The sequence below is a fragment of the Gavialis gangeticus genome, unplaced genomic scaffold, assembly GCF_001723915.1.
Source record: "Gavialis gangeticus isolate Ggan-Ray unplaced genomic scaffold, GavGan_comp1, whole genome shotgun sequence".
Lineage (NCBI taxonomy): Eukaryota > Metazoa > Chordata > Crocodylia > Gavialidae > Gavialis > Gavialis gangeticus.
This window is the reverse complement of record NW_017728998.1, coordinates 28305779-28324673: the sequence shown is the minus strand read 5'-3', so window position 1 is coordinate 28324673 and position 18895 is coordinate 28305779. Positions and strand designations below refer to the sequence as shown.

At 41.7% G+C, this 18895-nt stretch overlaps 1 protein-coding gene across 4 annotated transcripts in view; it reads left to right on the top strand.

Moving 5' to 3' along the window:
* The first annotated feature begins 3877 nt into the window (after positions 1-3877).
* Positions 3878-18895, top strand: part of NETO2 (neuropilin and tolloid like 2) — a 59888-nt gene continuing 44870 nt past the window's right edge. The window contains exons 1-4 of one of the 4 annotated variants that reach the window (XM_019505658.1): positions 3878-5171; positions 12138-12194; positions 14803-14943; positions 16681-16929. In XM_019505658.1, the coding sequence (XP_019361203.1) occupies positions 5147-5171; positions 12138-12194; positions 14803-14943; positions 16681-16929 (472 nt within the window). In that variant the 5' untranslated portion in view covers positions 3878-5146. The remainder of the gene's footprint in view (positions 5172-12137; positions 12195-14802; positions 14944-16680; positions 16930-18895) is intronic. The other 3 variants (XM_019505657.1, XM_019505656.1, XM_019505659.1) reach the window with 3 other exon arrangements.

The window sequence follows — 18895 nt, the reverse complement described above, 5'->3', positions numbered from 1 at the left end:
CAGGACTTTCCGGAGCAGAGACCAGCCATGGCTCTGTGTTGCCAGCTTAATTGTGCTTGGTGAGAATAAATGTGCTTAAGGTGTTTCTGTTTGTAAACGCGTGGCTGTCTCCACGTTTTCTATAACCTCACTTTAGAGTCTCCAGTAGCTCAAGTTAAGATTTTTTTTAAAGGAGTCTCATGTACCTTTCATGTGTTGTCCAATTTGAACGTGCTTATTTAGCATATAAATTGCACAAAAACCAGAAATATCAGTGAGCGTTGAGAATCGTAAATACCACTTACCACGATTCCAGAAATAACCCATAATTACTTAATATCAAAGCTCTCTTTATCCTCTCCACTAGAAATCTCTATGGAGTCAGACTTTGTCAAATAATAAGTGATAAGGTTCCTATAAATAGGCACACCGTTTACATTTTAAAAATAAACTTTTGAATAGTTCTCCAGTTAGCATTCAATTTATGAAAGATTGCAAGCTCCTAAAATCCTTTCATAAGATATCCGCTTCCATTGGTGATGGCCTAAAGCAATGTCATAGGGTTTGCCATCTTAAAACCACAAAAAAACCACTATTACCTTGTATTTGAAATTGGTAAATTTGGCTTAAATACATCTGCCACCAGATTTTAGTACATTACTGTGGCAAATGATTCTCATTTCAATGACAGTGAGAATACTTATCACCTCTCAGAGTACACATGCATTTTACTGTCAGCTGTGAGGACATATTTTTGGATTATGCAGCCGAGGGCAGAATTGGGCCCATCATGTTCAGTTGGGGGGTAATCCGCTTTTAAATTGGAGTCTGGCTGCTCAGAGCTCCGGTAAGATCTCCTATTATCAGTAACAAAAAACCTGTTTGACTTCAATGAGTCCTAAATCTGATTTTATTGCCACTGCCATAATACTAAGTTAAACCTGTAAAGACTCACATTATGTATGCTAGGGCCATTGAGAATTGATTTGCTCCCGTTCAGCTCCCCCAAGTGACAGACAGTGACTGGGAGAGCAGGACAGTCGGAGGTTGCGACACCACTGCAGGCTTTGCTAAAGTGGAGCCCAGCCAATCTGACCCGCTTCCCTGGTGATGTGCATGCACCTCCGGGGAGCCTGGTTTACCAGAATTCTCAATGGGGTTTTTCTGAGAGTGCTGTACTTGCCCTCTTTCTTTCTTCCCCCTGCCCCCCCTTCCCCCAACATCTCAATGAAATCTTAAAAGCCATTTTGATTTATTGGCAGGCAGCACTTGGAATTAAAACATAGCTTGACAAATACAGGAAGCTCCATAACAACACACTACAGCTCTTTTGCATTTCTCAAGAGGGAAAAGTAGGCCTCGTCTTACTAAGTCCTGCTTCCTTCATGCTTTAGAACATGTAACTAAATATAGCCCTCTCCTCCACAGCATCTTGTCTTCACTGAAATGTAGCAGACTAAGGGTTGTTTTATTTCCTTGTCTCATACCTGGCACGCAAAAGTGAATTCTCCAGTACCAACACAAAAAAGGAAAAGTGGGCTGATATTAAATAAATTATAATTAAAGCCTGGAGTAGCGCTAAGATGATGCTGGCAATCTGAATGATGGATAAGTGGAAATGTTCTGGTCTGAGCCTTTACAAACAGCAGGGCCCAAATGAAATACTTCTATCCCTGGAAAGTCAGTAGCACTGGGAGTGTACAGAATTTATTTCCAGATCTGGCAAGTTGCAAGAATGTGGACCTTAAAATCACATGATGATGATTAACATACTGCCATTCTCCCCAGCCCCTTATTTGCATTTTGGCATGAGTTTTGACAGCTAATTTCTCACAAATAGGAAGCATTAGGGATTAAGGTTTTATTCCATTGGAAAGCTAGAAGCCTCTCTTGCCCATTGTGGAACAGCTTATAGTACACCCATGTAGCTGAAATCAAATAAAAAAAATCCAACTGTCTATATCTGTTGTCTGCTGTAATCCAAAGTAACTTCCTGTCTTTAGACAACTAAAGGAGAAAAAAACTTGAAGCCGGGAACTATAACCTCAGCAAATGCATTCAAACATGTTGAGCATCAAGCAGGAGAGAGTTGTGTAACTACACGCTTGTGCTCCTCCCCCCCCCCCAAACCCAAATAGCTTTGCTGTATACCAGTGGAAGCCAAACTTTTTTGGCAGGAATGCCACAAATTAGCCCCTCACCCCTCCCAAGTGCCACTCCAATCCCTTTCCCTTGCCTAATCTGCTGCTCAACTTTCCTCTCTCTGACCAAGTTGCTGCTCTGCTTCCTGCCCTGTTTTCCCTGCCTGATCTTCTGTTCCGCTTTCTGTCCCCTCCCCAGTCTGCCAGATGCCCCACACACAGGCTGCCCATGCCACTTGTGGCACTTATGCCACAGGTTGGCCATCCCTATTCTGTGCCATCTTGTGCTTGGTAGAGTGCATTTTGTTAACACAATTATGGACATAGAAAATGTAAATGTGTGTTACATTCCAAGCAGTTCAACTTCAAAAGAAAAAAAAAGTTTATACATTCCTAATTTTCCTAAAACAGGATATGTGACATTGGCACTTAAAAATTGTATGGGAAAACTAATATAAACACACTTCAATAGTGAACGTTCATTTGCACAATTGAAATGAGAGCAGAGAATGACATAGCATTAAGACTAAAGGAACTAGGGAAATACATAATCATAATGAAAAAGTTACAATTTACTTCATCTTTCTTCCCCCAAATGTATTTTGTGGGGAGAGACAAAAAATGCATATTAGCAGCTTTTATCTATCTGTAAATGGACCTAGCACAAATGCACAGTTCAAGTCAGTGATGAGCAGTCTGGTGTTGGGAGCAGTTTTTATTGCAAACTGTGTAATTGTGCCTGAAATTGCAGATGGTCCCAAACATTTCATTTACAAAATTATCCCATTTAGGAAAGTTACAAGTGCAGTGAAGGGATTTGGTCTTCTTGGACCAAAACATGCTGTTATGCATTTGTATTCCTGGTGTCTTGGAGCTTGTGATGATCAGAGCTTGTTGCTCCCCTGAAGCAGACTGGTTACACCAGTTTGCTTCTCTCTCCTGAAGTATCTATTAGGCTGCTTACATGCTGGGAGATGATCAGCTGCTTGCATTCCCAGATTGGGAACCCACCTCCAATAGCATCATTTCACCTTGTTGAAAAATTTCAACAGAAAACAGCAACTGATTTCCTGCACCATCCCCTCCCCCTGCTCCCCAGTGAACATGTTCCTCATTTATTTGACCACTCTTTGCCTCCCTCTATCTGATGTTTCTTATTGGGACCTGTATTAAGCATTTCTGCTCTGATGAATGGCAGGGAGGGGCTGTCAATGCTTTTAAAACTGCTTATCAGAAAAATTCCCTGCATGGCCCAAGAACCGGGGGAGGTTCAGGGAGGAAAAGTAAGGGACTAGGAAAAGCAATCATTTTGCTATTTTGACATAATTGTTCTCCTAAACAAGGTAAGAGGCAGGAATGTTTAACAAACAAATATATTCAGACAGAGTTTGTGGGAAATGTCTTTTCCCTTAAAAACATGCTGGGTATGTTGAGAGTAAAGAAACAGTTTCAACAAATGAACAGAAGGGGTCAGGAAATGTCTTTAAAATTTGTTACAGTCTGCTCTATTCTGAAATTCAAAATGTTGCTCTTCAGAAGTGTTCTCTTATGAGAGAACCAGCAATAAAGTCAACTCCGGCAGAGATGTACAGGCAATATAAGCAAAGGAGAGCAGATCAGTTCTGTCATCTTTCTTCTAATTCCATGGTATAATTTTAGCAAGGAGTTTCTAGGCACCCTTCACACCCCCTTCGCGTGGATGCAGCCTTCTCTGCAGCCTCTTGCCGCAGGCATCTTGAAGAGCCAGTAAACAAACGTGCATGGTGGAGGGAAAGCCCCTGCTTGGAAGCAGAACATTTTTCTTTTTTTCTTCCCCTGCAGAAGCTGTGCAGCTCTGCTTGTAGATGTACCCAAGGGTGGATTAAGAGCGAACGGGACCTAGATCAACTGAAACTGCCAGTTTTTTCCTAGAGAAAAGGGAGTCAGAAAATTTTGCCGACCCTGTTGAGAAAACCTGGAAATGACTCTCGAATGTGGATTAGTCTGCCTCTTCAGTCATGGAGTGATCTGCCACTGGCCTTAAGCAAAGGAGTGAGGGAGAACTATGTTTACTCCTTGAAACCAGCTAACCTGCTTTAACCACAGAAAACTGGTCTTCAGCTTGCCTGTTTGATATTCGTAGAGAGGAGTCATACTGGAAGCAATGATTCACAACATGACTGTGTCTGAATATATTCAAATATCCTGTTGGCACTTTACATGCCAGCAGAGATTTGGTGCTGGAAAGGTGCTATTGCTGATGAAGCACACTTCTGTTACAGAGCTCTTGTACAGCAAAATTTTAAAAGTGGTTGACAACCAGATTAGCACATTCTGGACAGGACTTGTTTATGAACCAGCTAAAAGCTGCCTTCCCCTAATCCACACTTGCTAAACTACTGCTACTGCATTCCATCATTCATTTGCCTGTCATATAGAGATGCATCTCTTAGAAAAATAACATCCATTGGGTAAATTCTAGCCAGACATCCATCCTGCTTGCCTTCTGCCTCCTTCTCATTCAGCCATCTGAAACATGCTGATGAGGTGGTCACAAAGAATTGGGAGAAATTCAAATCCTTTGTACCACAAAAGTCTGTATAATCAAAAGAGGAGCTCTTAAGCTGCTGTGTCTTCCTGCTGGCTAGTACAGTTAGGTGCCTGACAAAGCAGCCACAGTTGCAGACTGACGTTCCTTTGCACTACTAACACGTATCACTAAATGACAGCAACCAGCAGCAGTGGAACTCACTGTCCTGGACCTTCCAAATCACTTCTTTTATGAGCTATCCACAGCCTGACCCTGGAAACTTATGCACTGGCCACGTTCCCTGAAAGGAAGAGAGATGACCTCCCCAAAGCATCTCTTGTTCCCGCCTCACTTTTTATCTTGTCTGCTTAGATTGCCAGAACTAGTCTTTACTGGGTCATTTGTATAGGCCTAGCACCCTAGTTGACCCCAACCCAGACTTTGGATCTCTGTGAACTACTCTGAGACCCCAAACTCAAGTTATAGATAGGCCAGTACTATCACAGCTGAAATTAACATGAGTATATACAACAGATTGATTGGTACATGTACTCTGACTCTTAGTCTGTTATGATTAACTTGAGGTTTCACAATACAAGTTAGTAGCTAAAGTTAAGTACAGTAGATGCAAAAAGCATTCATTCCCAAGGGGGACTAGAGTTCGTACCTGACAGGGTTCCTTACCATTCATGACCTGTGTGTTGCCAATTTATTGTGTGCATTTGTGTGCCTGGTACTTCTATCAAGATGAGAGTGAATTAAGATGTACTTGGCATCTTATCCACAGGATCCTGACTATCATGTACGTAAGTGTCTAAGTATTTCTTCAAAAAGTAGAAAGAATTTTTTCCATGCTACTGCATTTACTCAAATATAAGACTAACCCTCCAACAATTAGATTTTATATATGGAAAGTATTAAACTGTGTTACAGTTTTCCAGGTATAGAATCCTAAATACAGTATAACCTCATGATCCGCATGCTTGGGACCAAGCACCTGCCAGATATCTGAAAATGCCGGATCTTTTAAATCCAAGGGGGGGTAGCAGCAGGTGGTCCTGGAGCAGCCACGGTGGTACAGGGTGGTTAATGGCAGCATCAGCCGCTGCATGCAAGCTTTCTCCTCTGCATCCGGGGAGCACTGGGGGGGAGGGGGTGTGGAGCGGCAGCCGGTCCCAGAGCAGCCACTCCAGTGCCAGATTTCTGAGAATGCCGGATTCATGAGGGTTTTACTGTGTTTCAGGGTTGTCTTGAATCCCTCCCCCCACCCCACTGCTACTGCAGGGAAAGTAGTGACAGGGGTGGGGGGCAGTCTAGTGGCTCCCTTACCCTCTGCACTGCCCACTTCTTCCCCTTGCAGCCTTCCTACCCGCACTCCCACCCCCAGCTCCCACACAGCTTCTGTTCCTCCCCCCGCTTCCCACAGTCTCTGCCTCTTTCCCCTCCGCCCCCTTGACTGTTAGACCCTGCTCAGGCTGCTCTGTCCAGAAGCACAGCACATGGAAACCTAGCCTTTGCCTGACTATGCAGCAGTGTGAGCACTGCTGATGGGCTGAGCAGAGTAAGGAGTCCGTGTACTCTGGGCCTGGGAGAGAGCCCGGTCTGAGCTGGAGCACATGGAAATTCTTCCCCTGCCTGGCCAACCAGCCACATGCCTGATAGTAAGAGGGAAGAGGTGGGTGGGGAGGGCAAAAGCTGCAGGGGAGCAGGAGGCTGCTGTGGGTCCAACTTTGGCCCCGACCTAGGTTAAGTGCAAGTGCCACGGCTGCAGCAACCACCTGCTCCCCCCTCTGCTTTGTAGGTGAATATAAGACAAGGGGCTTTTTTGTAGTTACTTGTAATTACAACTCTCTTTTTCAGTAAATTAATGGTATTTTATATTTTTCCTGTTTTAAAAAAATTTCTAGAACAGCTGTGAAATGCCAGCAACTAAACCATTTAATTCCCCCAAATAACGCACGTTTCATTGAATTTCAGATGATATATTTTGAAAACATAACATAGGCCTGCTAACAGGGCACATCTACATGTGATGCCATGTTGCCATAACAGCACGCTACAGTGATGTAGCATCTGCAGGGGTTTACATGTGGCCAGCAGCTACTTCACTGTACGTCATGCTCCCCTGTTATAGTGTGCTGCTACGGCAAAGTAACTGCTAAAAATAACCACGCACAGCGTGCACGGCGCAGTACGGGCCGTTACAGTGCCATGGTTTAGTACTCCTAAAGGGAAGTACAGGCAGTCCTCAGACTTACCACAATTGATTCCTGAAAACCACGTCTTAAGTCGAAACATAACTCAGAACCAATTTTCTCATAAGAAACAATGTTGTAAATGGGGGATTGGTTCCTGAAGCAAAGCCTGATACCCTATTTTCACCAAAAATACCCCAGAATTTTGTACTCGATCAATTATAGATGAGTAATATAGCTACATTAATATATTTATATCGTAAATAGCAATCATATTGATTTGGAAGGACTTCTTTGAGGTGATTTTGCTAGACTTTTTGAAGGGTTCTTGGCTGGAATCTTCTCAGGAGTCTTGGCTGCAAGTTTTTCTGGAGTCTTGTCTGCTTTCTTAAAGAAAGCGTCCAAGGAAGTTTGGACAGATGTTCTCCAGGGAGATAAGCGACATAGCAAACTTGTTCGCTTGTGTGGCGTTGCATCAGATCAAGTGTTGTAAGTTGAAACGGACATCATAAAGTTGAAACGGGGTGTCAATTTCTAGAGGTTGTAAGTGCGAAACGTTGTAAGTCGAGGACTGCCTGTACTAAATCACAGCGCAGTAATGATGTCACCATAGCGACACGTGTAGACGCACCCACTGAGTAGCAGTCATGGCGTGGAGTATAATATGTGGAACTTTCAAACCTGAAGACTATTAAAGCTTTTTGTGGACTCTATCGGCGGAATTGTTGTATGCAGGTATGGGGAAGGGAAGGTATTTATTTTGTTGTCTTTTTTTTTAATAAGGCAGAAACTCACAGATTCTCTCTTAAGCTTGATCTCCCCTTGAATGAGGAGTGGAGATGTGAAAGTTTGTGTAGAACATGCAAGCTCCACAATCATAGAACTCAGATCCACAAAGGCTGAATTAATCCCTAGTCTTTACCTTTGGCTGGTGCATTGACTTTGAGGCAGCTGGTTTCCTGCAGCTCCATCTGAGTTTTCCAAAACATGCAGCACAGAGATATAACAGGGCAGGCTGGCCTCTGGGGAAGCAACCACTTCTGGGTGCCTGTGGTGACGGTGCAGCCAGCCCGCAGCTGACTGGGAGTTTCTTTTGGCTTGTTTCTGGGGGTCCATGGGCACCCAGGGCTATTGTCCCAGTTGCTCCATGAATCTTACTGACCAAGTCTGCAGGGTCATGTGGAGAGCTTCCCACACCTCAGCCTCCTCCAGTACATATCCCACAACCCTTCCTCCCCCCGGAAATACCCCAAACCCTAAGAGCTGTGCCAGGCCTTTAGCTAAAAAAAATTTAACACAGATTACGATGGTCTTATTCTCCCATATGCCCTGCCCACATTCAGGTGGTATTTGTAGACACTTTTGTCTCCTCTGAGTGGTACCTCTGTGCTCCTAAACATTACACTGGGATATTTGAGGAGGATTAACTGCCTCAAGCAGCCTGACTTTTCTCTAGATCTCCTGATCCATGTCTCAAGTCTAACAAGATTATGTCAGAAGACAGTAGGCCTTCAGGACATATTTGTGTACTACATTTTCAGACTGTGTGCAAAAGCAAGAATGTTTTTGACACTAAGGATTCCTGTTTGAAATCTCTGGGGTTATACTTTTGAATCACGCTTAGGTGTTTGCACACCTAACAGTGCTAATATTGGATCGCAATCCACAGCACCCATACAAGGATCTCACAGAACCCCAGCTGAGAATCACTGCTGTTGAGAGTACAGCCACCCCAGCTGCAGATGTGTTTTCATGCAAGACTCCTTATCCCATTATTATTGCCCTGCTACCAGGAGCAAAGGGAACAGCAAAAGGATCTCTTTTCAACATTTAGAAGTAGGGCTGCTTCAGGTGAGATCTCCAAAGACTCTTGGAAGAGCATTAGAGAACTAGCCCACTGATAAGCAACCGACAAAAGGAAAAGGGGGAAGAAGACTAAAGAAGTGGAAAATGAGAAACAAGAAAGGGAGGGGGAGATGAAGTGAATGGGAGGAGGAATATAGCCCTACAGTAAAAGTAGACAAATATCTAAACCATTTATCTGCTGGAATTGCCTGCTTATCTGCTATTTGTCTGTGCTGTTCTGTAGGAATTGCAGGCTGTTCTGTTGCATTTATACACACACCACACACACCTCTCAACTATTTTTAGTATCAGCATGCATTTTAGTAAAAGCCAATCAGATTTTTGAAAATCCTCTAGAAGGTCTGTTTCTGTGGCTGCATCATTTCAAGAAGGGAAATCGCTGGATACTGTTACTGAAATATAGCATGGCTTTGTCTATATTTGAAAAGCTAGTGAGCAGTAACATTGGAATAAATATTGACACCTACTGAGTTGGGTTTTTTTAATTGGGAGGGGAAAAATATGTTAAAAAGATGACGGCCCTGGTAGGTATCGCTACTAAAAAAGGTGAACATATTGTCATTTGGAGGTGACTGGCTGTCTAAAATTGTTACCTGCATAAACAATCTCTGTATTTGTATAATTAAAAATGATCCATTCTGTTTAAGATCTTTCCAATTTTGTACTATAGAAAGCAGTACAAAGCTATGAAAGCTGGTGTAATTTGATTTCTTTGAGACTGCTTCATTGTTACAGAGCAGAGGTCAGACATGCTGCAGCATCTTAAAGAAGATGCAAACCCATGGCATAATGTATTGATACATTATTTACATGGAACTGTGCAACTGCACTCAATTCAGATATAAAAGCTACCTTAAGCTTCTTGCTCCACTTGCCAATGGAGCAGAGAATGGAGAAAAATCAAGATAATTTTACAGCAGTGATAAAGCTTCCTTATGGGAAAAACTGGTAACATAATGAACTTTTTCTTTATATCAACCATGGGAACAAAACATGCATTATGATTAGTTTCTCTATGAATATGCACACAGATCCTTGAATTTTGTAAGTTTAAAGAGATATTTAAAGAAGACCACAATCTTTAAAAAAAAAAATAAAAAAAAAAATGAATTCATAACAGTAAATGCCACTCCATCAACAATTGTAAACATTAAGATATTGATTGTATGTCAATATATGCTCTTGTTTTGGCAATGATTAACTAGTAGAACAGCATGGCTCTGGAGACTTATAAAGTCACTGGACCCTTTTTTCTCTCTGAGGTCTTCCCAAGCCCAGGGCAAGTTAGTAATAATCAAGGGGTTTTTACCTTCTGTAACAGATAGGATACCATCTGTTGGGAAAATCATATTTGCTATAGATTAGCATTAATGAAAATCTGCAATTATTATACGTGTGGGGATTTCAAGGCTCTTGCTGAGTCTGATCTATTGTCTGACGGTTAACCCAGGGAAAGCAGAGATGCCTCTAGGAGTGTTACCCTTGTTTGAAAGATCGGTAAGTCAGTTTGGAATACAAAGGCCATGCGCATTAATGAACCAGCTTAGTAAGATAGAAAACAATTGTCTGTGTGGAAAAGCAGGTAACTTTATGGAAGTTATGTCAATGTGGGCTGGAAATGGAAAGGGATAGTAGAGGTGCATATTGTGAAAACAACTGGAAGATTGTAGTGATGCTGTGGGGAGCATAGTATACAGTAAGGTGCTATGAAGACAAACTAGGATGCTTATATAGCTTGCGTGCCAGGCAATGCAAGCCCAATCCTGCCCACTTAGAAAGGCTCAAAGGCTGTAACTGGCAGCCTTGTAAAGCACTGCAGGGGGAATAAGAGAAGAGCTCCTGAACCTATAAGTGCTGACATGGAGAATGCCTGTTGAAATCCCTGCTTTACAACAGTGAACTGTGCCCTGCCAGGCTGAACTATAATCTGGCTTTGGAAAAGAGGCAGGATTCCCTCTCTGCCCCAGACACTTTTTAAAAGATGTTTTGTTTTAGCTAAGATTCTTGGGATTTGAAATGTGTTTGGGAGTATTCCTCCTGAGTCATCCTGATCCTCCAGCATCTGAGAGGCAACACTGTGTGGAGGACCGGAGCCTTAACCCCAGTCAGGCTTGCAGTGAAAAGTGGTGAAAACAATCGTTTTCTCCATGGGTGCTGTTAATGCTCAGGTTGCAGCTGAATGCACAGGAGAAGTTGAAGCCCGCAGATGAGCAATTTGAATGGCAAAGGCAGCATCATCCTCAAAAACAGTTATCAGGTCTATATAAAAATGTTCATTAGGCAGGTCATATTTAAAAAATGCTGACATTTGCAAGCATCTGCCATACTAGGAAGACAACTCAGTGGCATATAAGAGTGCTTTGGAATGGTGCACAGTGGTTGCCAGAATCCTGGTACTTGCACCTGCTCAAAACAGGCTCTCTACTGCTAGATCCTGCGTCATCTTATTCTGTACCATTACACAGATGGTTTAGACAGAAATTGCTGCCCTTGTGGCTGTATCATTGCAATAAGTCCTCCCAGGGTAGTCCCACAGTGCTCTTACAATCCCTTCAGTGACCAGATTGTGCAGCATACTCTGTAGTTTGAATTCCCTTTTGTGAGCTACTGCAATCTTGTAATTGTAGAAACACAGGACCTTTTCTTATATAAAGGTGCAATTCAACAATACGAAGGCTTTTCTTGTTTTGAGAAAATAATAATGATGTCATGCAAGGAAGATGCTATTTAATTTTATGAAATATCTGCAAATTTATAGAGCTTCCATTTAAAAAAAAAAAAAAAGTCAAGCCCTTTTTCTTGGTAATGGGTCACTGCTGTTATAACCACCTCCTTCAGCATCCTGTGACGCATGTATCCCCAATACACTGGTATTACAGTGGTTGGAGGGAAAAATAAGTGGACATGTTACACAAAATTACATTAACTAGGAGAGTAAGCATGTATATGCTCACTATTACAAATTTAAAATCATTCCACTGTAACTGTACAATTCTATAGTAAAACCCAGTGCACAATTGGATGACCTTATTCCAATTCCTAGAGGACTCGCCAATCTGCTACTAAAATTAATGTACTTATTAAACGTCTCAGTGGAGAGATGAGGTTTGAAATACGGAAGCTGTATTACCTTCTTGTTAGAGTTGATCTCTAGCTCAAGTACTGAAATACACTGGCAAGGCAGCAAAGGTAAGCAGTCCACCTAGCGGTGGACTGTGTACTTCAGGAAGCAATGGAGAACTTCAGTCATCAGGACTTTAATTCCAATAGTGCTTATAAACATTAAAGCGTCTTAAGAACTTAAATCATTTTAGTTTTAATTCTTGAGTATTTTTACTGTTGTGTTTTGGAGCCATGTGAGGAGCTTGCCTTGAACGAGGACTACAAGAAAGGGGCCTCTGGTTTTTGTTGTATTACTGATATTTTCTCTTCTGTTTCTTTCACCAGTGTTGTTAATAACAATGCTCGTTGTGGAAGGGATTGCCGTGGCACAGAAGACGCAAGGTACAATACCACTGGCATGCTGACTTTCTTTTAAAGAAAAGTAATAGTTTTGTCATTTAAAATAAGCTAAGCAAGATAAAAAACAGTTCTGCTAAAATATTCTACTTGCACTGGCAGCAGTTCAGTTATTAACATTTACCTTGGACTTTTCCCCCTATTTTTCCCTGATCTTGATCCAAATTAACAAAACTACCAGATTCAAGACAAGAAGTAAATGGCAACATAACAAAGCCTTTTTGCATTCCAGATTGGTTTGTCCCTTCTAGGTGGAACAAACCGCCGCGGAATCCTTTGTTTTCTCTATCTGACAGCATGCTTCTCCACATGCTTCCTATGTCTCTATTACAAAATTTTACCGGCTAATCTCCATTCAGGAGGTGGGGAAGGCAGCAAATGGTTTCAAAAGGGGAGAGAAGTAGATGACAACATTTCCTTTAATATTTTCTGCACAAGAACATTGTACGTGCTCAGAACCTAGAGCTCAAGGTTCTAGTGCATCTTGGGAGAAGCCACTAGAGACGCCCAGAAAACTTTTATCATCATGAAACTTCTCTCAAGGGCTAATTCTCCAGTCAGTAAGGTAAACTGCTTGTGTACGTTAAGAGTGTGAGACCAGGAATGATTTAATAAAAACCAATTTTTCTATGCCTGCCTTCCTTCCAAGCCTGCAAACCCCACAGAAGGATGTCTATTGTTTGGCATGTCAGAGATGGCACTATTCCCATTCCCCTTCTCCATATGTAGGGAAATGTGTGCCTGGAAGGCCCTTGCTCTATGGCATAGCTCCTGGCATCCTGATTCAGATTGGTCCCTCGTTTGTCATCTGAAATAAGCTCATGGCAGGGATACATTTTTCTAAATGTTGGTACAGTGTCTAACACAATGGGACCTTGATCTTAGTTGAGGCCCTGGGCAGTACAATATTCCTTCTACTAATTATTGTTATTTAGCTAATGAATATTACCAGGTTTAGTAATGACTATTGTAAAAAAAAAATCTAAAAATTCTAGTACAAGAATTCTCATCCTTTTTTACTCCATGGCCTGTCTCCAGCCCCTGTACACCTCCCTTCCCACCACTTACTGACCACGTCCCATTCTGCTCATCCTTCCAGAGCACAGCTGTTTATTAACCCCTTACATTCCTTTCTCTGTATTCAAACACTTCTTATTTTCTTCCTCAGTGCAGGACCTCTGTAGGCCTGAAACTGCACCTTTTTTAGTATTACTGGGTTTCTTAAGAGTTGGCAGTGCCCAAAGACCCATTCTTTATTCAACTTTCTTCCCACATTTTGCTCAGATCCTTTTCCTTCTTTTATGTACTTAGGCCATTGCTTTTTCAAAATTTTAATCCATTATTTTAGCTAGACTTAGGTTGCAATGAACCTCAAAGATCAACCAATTCACCTAATGTGTATGGATGCAGGCTTTGCTGTTCCTAAACCATCCCAGACAGGTGCCAATCCAGCCTCTTCCTGGAAAACCTCCAGCTGAAATAGATTCCACAACTTCCCAAGGCAACTTGTTCCATTGTCCTACTGATCTTATGTTTTAACAGTTTTTCTTTGAGACTGGGTCAAATAACAATATGAAATTAACATTACTCTGCCTATCATCTGAATAACATAATAATTATTTTGACTGGTTGTTAATTTCTATATCCCTGACACCATGGTAAGGCACCCACTTTACATCCAGTTCAGAGTCCTTATCTGACTGGGAAACTTGAACGGGCTCAATTAGATTGTAATCTTTAATTCAGGTTCCCTGGATACTACCCACGGGGGCTCCGCAGAATTTCACTGGGTGTTTCGTTTTGATGCTGTTTCAACTTGTTTCGAGCTCAAAACAGCAAAATCAAAACGAAAGGCTTCAAAACAGCCTCAGAACTAAATGAGGGCACTCGAAACGTTTCAAAACATTTTGAGGTTCTAAGCTGGGCTTGCTTGCAGCTAAACAGAAACTAAAGAGGGGGAAGAGGGGGGGAAAGGACTGCTCTGATATTGACTGTGTAGCTGGCCAGTGACTGTGATCCTTTGCTGAGGTCCCTTCCCATCCCAGTACTCTCGGGGAGGGACGGAAAAACAGCTGCACCTTAACGCACACAGTCACATGTCACAAGTTTTGCTGGTCAGAAGCTTGAGGTGCAGTTTCCCAGAAACCCCTGCACCCATCTCCTTGAAACCTGGCAGGCTTGATGGTCTCAGAAGAGGCTACCGTCCCTGCAAGTTTCATTGGAATCAGGCAAAGAATGAAAAAGCTATAGGCAGTTTTGTGCTTCCCCATTATAGTCTATGGACGAAATGTCGAAACAGCAAAACAGCTTTGACGAAACAAAATGGAACAGTGCTTTCAAAACTAAATGAAACTCTAACTGAAACGCTGTCCTGTTGAAATGGTGAAACAGAAGTCAAAATGAAACGGAGCTATTTCTCACAGCCCTACTACCTACCCTAAACTGTCACTGAAGACCTGATACTCCAAAACAGTGGTCTTTTCAGGATGTATTACACCAAGAACAGTGTCTGAAAAGGAAGCAATGGATGCTTGTTTGCAAAGTCACTTTTTTGTACTGGGGTCAGAATCTTGGTGTTTTGTTTTATTTTAAGGTGGACAAAATATTGGAGTAAATCACATTCCGCCCACCCAATGTGATAACTGGGTTAGGACAAGTAATGGAGGACATTTTGCTTCCCCAAATTATCCTGACATATATCCGCCAAACCAGGAGTGTATCTACATTTTAGAAGGTATTGCACTCTTTCTCTTTCATTGTGTTGATTTCTTGGTGTTGAATGTGATTAAAGTTGAACTGCTAAAAATATATATGTTTTGTTACAGTGAGTAAAGTCCCTTGTGGCTGTACTAGTCTTACTTCAATTCACTTTAGTCTGGGCAAGGAAAGCACTCAAACTTCTAGATGCAGCACCCACAATTTTATGTCTAAACAAGCTGTATGAGATAAAAAAAACTCCTAGAACAAGGAACATTAAACCACTGAACAGTAGTTGCATAAAGCCAGTTCATGAAAGTGAGTGCCAAGGCCACACCTGTATATTGACACACACCTACACTAGGCCTTAGGGCCTGATCCAGTCCATGGGAGTCTGATTCCTGTGGACTTTGGATCAAACTTCTTAGAATATTTGAATGATAAATGTATACATGCATGATAGGTGTGTACTGAATCTTTGAAAGAGCTTAAACAGTACATACAATTATAAGGCTTTTGAGAGGCATATTCAGCTGCATGCATATGAAGAAATTTGGATTCCATTAAAAAAAAAAAATTAGATTTTATCTAGAAAACATAAAATGACTCACAGCCAGTCCCAGTCTCCTTCCCCCGCCTCTTCTGTCTTCTCCCTCAACTCTCTTCTCCTCTGCTTTTGGACTTCTCCTCCCTGACTTGTCTGTGGTATCCCCAAGTAGTTTGAGGTATTGATTTGATTTTTACAGTTTAATAAGCAGTACTTATAATGTTATTGAAAATCCAGAGATTTCTGGATAAAGGATCTTACTTCCCTGCTCAGAGTCGTACCAAATGCCAAACTTGGGGTCAGGAAAGACTTTTTCCCCAGTTTAGATTGACAGGAGCCATGGGAGAGATGGGGAGCGGAGGTTGTTTTCCTCTGTAGCAACTTCTGAGTATCTTCTAACAAACTACTTCCCCATCCTTTCAGTAGCAGGTCATTGTCAGTGCCCTTGTCTCTCCTGCTTTTCTACCTGGCATATTATAGGTTGCTCTCAAGTGTTTTGGGTATTGTGTCTTGTAGCTCATTGTGTGGGTTTGAAATGATGAATATGGGGATTTCTTGGATTGATGATTGCCTGCTGACCGAGGGAACAGGACTTGGAGGTCCAAGACCCCACTTCCAGGCTTATGCTCCTAGAATAAAAATGGTTTTTGCATGCAGTGCTATGATCTGTCTGGGATTGACAAGCTCTACCCTTCTGGAGAGCTCAAGCCACCTGTGCTTACCTCTGCTGCAAAGATGTGCCCCCCCTGTGCCAGGGTAAAGCACAGATGCAAGAAATCAGAAGGGAGGGCTATGGAGGAAACGGTCACTTCAGTGCAGATCCATGCCACCCCATACTGGCTTGGACCTTCCCAGGCTTGAAGCAACCTTTTCATGGCCCAGATCTGGCTGTAGGTTGCCACCCCCTGCTCTATGATGCACAGTAATTTTGACTATAATTTTCATGTTTTGGTCTTTTGAATTGGGATATTTGATGAAAAGTAGAAAATAATAAAGCCATAATTTAAAAACCTGATTAAACAATGACTTCCATATGGTTGTGTCACTCTGATTTATAGAGCATGTCTAAGTTACTGCAGCAGGCTTAAAATATATTATTTTAAGAAGTGCGAAGTGCCTCTGGCTTTTACCTTGCTACTTCGGGGGTTTGTCTCTTCATTATTTCACTTCCCACTATCTGCTTTATAGATCTTCAATTAATGTTGTGCTGACATTTTTGTGTTGTAGCTGCTCCACGCCAAAGAATTGAGTTGACCTTTGATGAACCTTATTATATAGAACCCTCGTTTGAATGTCGATTTGATCACCTGGAGGTTCGAGATGGACCTTTTGGTTTCTCCCCCCTCATCGATCGATATTGTGGTCTGAAAAGTCCTGCACTAATTAGATCAACAGGGAGGTTTATGTGGATCAAGTTTACTTCAGATGAGGAACTAGAAGGAAAGGGATTTCAAGCAAAATACTCCTTTATTCCAGGTGAAAACCTAAGTATCGTCTTACTTGGTCTAACTGAAATTCTGACAGAAATAATGACAAATTAATAGTGCAACCTACAGCATCTAAGTTTAATATGATCACTTTGCAATCAATTAGGACACAGCCCTGCAAGAAGCTGAAAAACTTGTGAGACAGAAGGCAAGGCAAATATGCACCTTATAGACTAACTGAGAAGCAGAGATGCATAATCTTCTTTGAGCAAGAGCTCACCTCTTCAGATGCATCTCTGATCATCCTCTCTGATTCAAGCCTTCTGCCTCACTTAAAACTAAACACCTTCAACTGCTGTTAGGGCACAATGCCATCTTCTCCCATTGTTATTGTAGATTGGCCTAATGAGTTCAGTCTAGAGCTATGTTTTACTGTTAGTGAAGATATATGAACAAGATCTGCCAATTTGGAGGTATAAAAATAACTCAGCCCTGTTTTAACAGAATAGTTTCCTTTTTTTGTTACCATTCAGGCAACTAAATAGTAGGGCTGTTGTACAGAGCTTCGGTAGCCAATTCAATTCAGAGGAGATTTGGCCCGATTCAGCGGCCGAATCTCTAAATCCAAATCGAATGGGGAGACCAGTTAAAAGCTCTGAATCAAACTGGAAGCATCTGAATTGATTTGGAAAAGATTCGGCCTGAATCAAATCAGGACAGTGATTCGAATCACCAAATCAAATCGCTGTCCCTCTGAATTGGCCAAATCCAAAGTGAGTACTTTTCACTTCGCACAGGCCTACTAAATAGTTGATGAAATACAGGTCCTTAAGTTTTTGGTGAAGAAGGGTCGGTGGATGTCTCATATCAAAGGTTTAGGGGACTTCTCCCATGGTTGTTATAGAAACAGTGCAGCTCCAATAGTGCTGATAAGTTAATGTAGATTAGCCAGTTTTTTTTCCCCCAAAAGCCTGTCATCTGGATCTGCATGATATGATTGCAAAAACCTAAGTAAGTCTAATCAAGTACTCCAACCTAGAGGTAGCCAGAATCTGGTTCTAAATGTATTAAGTAGGAAATAGTCTCAGACCTTCAATGCTGGAGGAAATGGCTTAATGGTCTCAGTATCGGGGGGGGTTGTCATTAGGCTCCCCTGAACTACATTTTAAATGCTCCCCTGAATTACATTTTTAAAAGTGTTGACTCGGCCTTTGTCCTGCTGAGACCAACTGAGTCTTGTGCAGTTTACACGATAGGAATGAAGGGAGGGAAAGCCTTTTGGCTGCAAGCTTTAAAGGAAAAAGAAAAAGCAACCCACCTGCATATATTCCTCAAGCTCTTTGTAAGGGAGAGGATTTGACCCTGTGTCCTTGTGCAGCATGTTCAGTACCAGATGGCTACATTTCATAGATACTATACATATGTATCAGCACTTTAGGATCATGGGGCAAAAGGCAATAGTCAACTATAATTACTACTACTATTACTACAACTATAATTACTACTGCACATGTATACATGGGTGTAACTGCTTTATGTCCCTCTTTTCTAGATATACTCTCTAGCTCCAGAAGTGTATGGAAATACTACACATTTATTATATATCACCACAGAGTGCTAACAGAGCCATGTTTGCACCTTGCTAGTGAGTTAGTCCCACAAGCTGTTCTGATTAGCACAGATCACTGACCTTCTGAGAATAATATGAAATGTGCTAAAATGTTACCCTAGGGTACTTTATATAGAAGTATTTTGCTAAGCCTGTCTCCAAAGTAGTTTAATTAATGCTTAGTTCTTGCAAGACTGGAGTTTGTATGGGAGATGATTTAATATCTATATTTTTTTTCAAGGTGGACTTGAGCAGCTGTGAAAGAGCAGCTATAGATATGAATGAAAGCAAAATATTTGCCTAAGGTGTGTTTAAAATACTTTTGCAGGACTAGTGAAAATGAGAAAAACATGAGAAACTCTTAAAACCCTAAACTATTAAACCTCAAGGAAAAGGAGAACCAGAA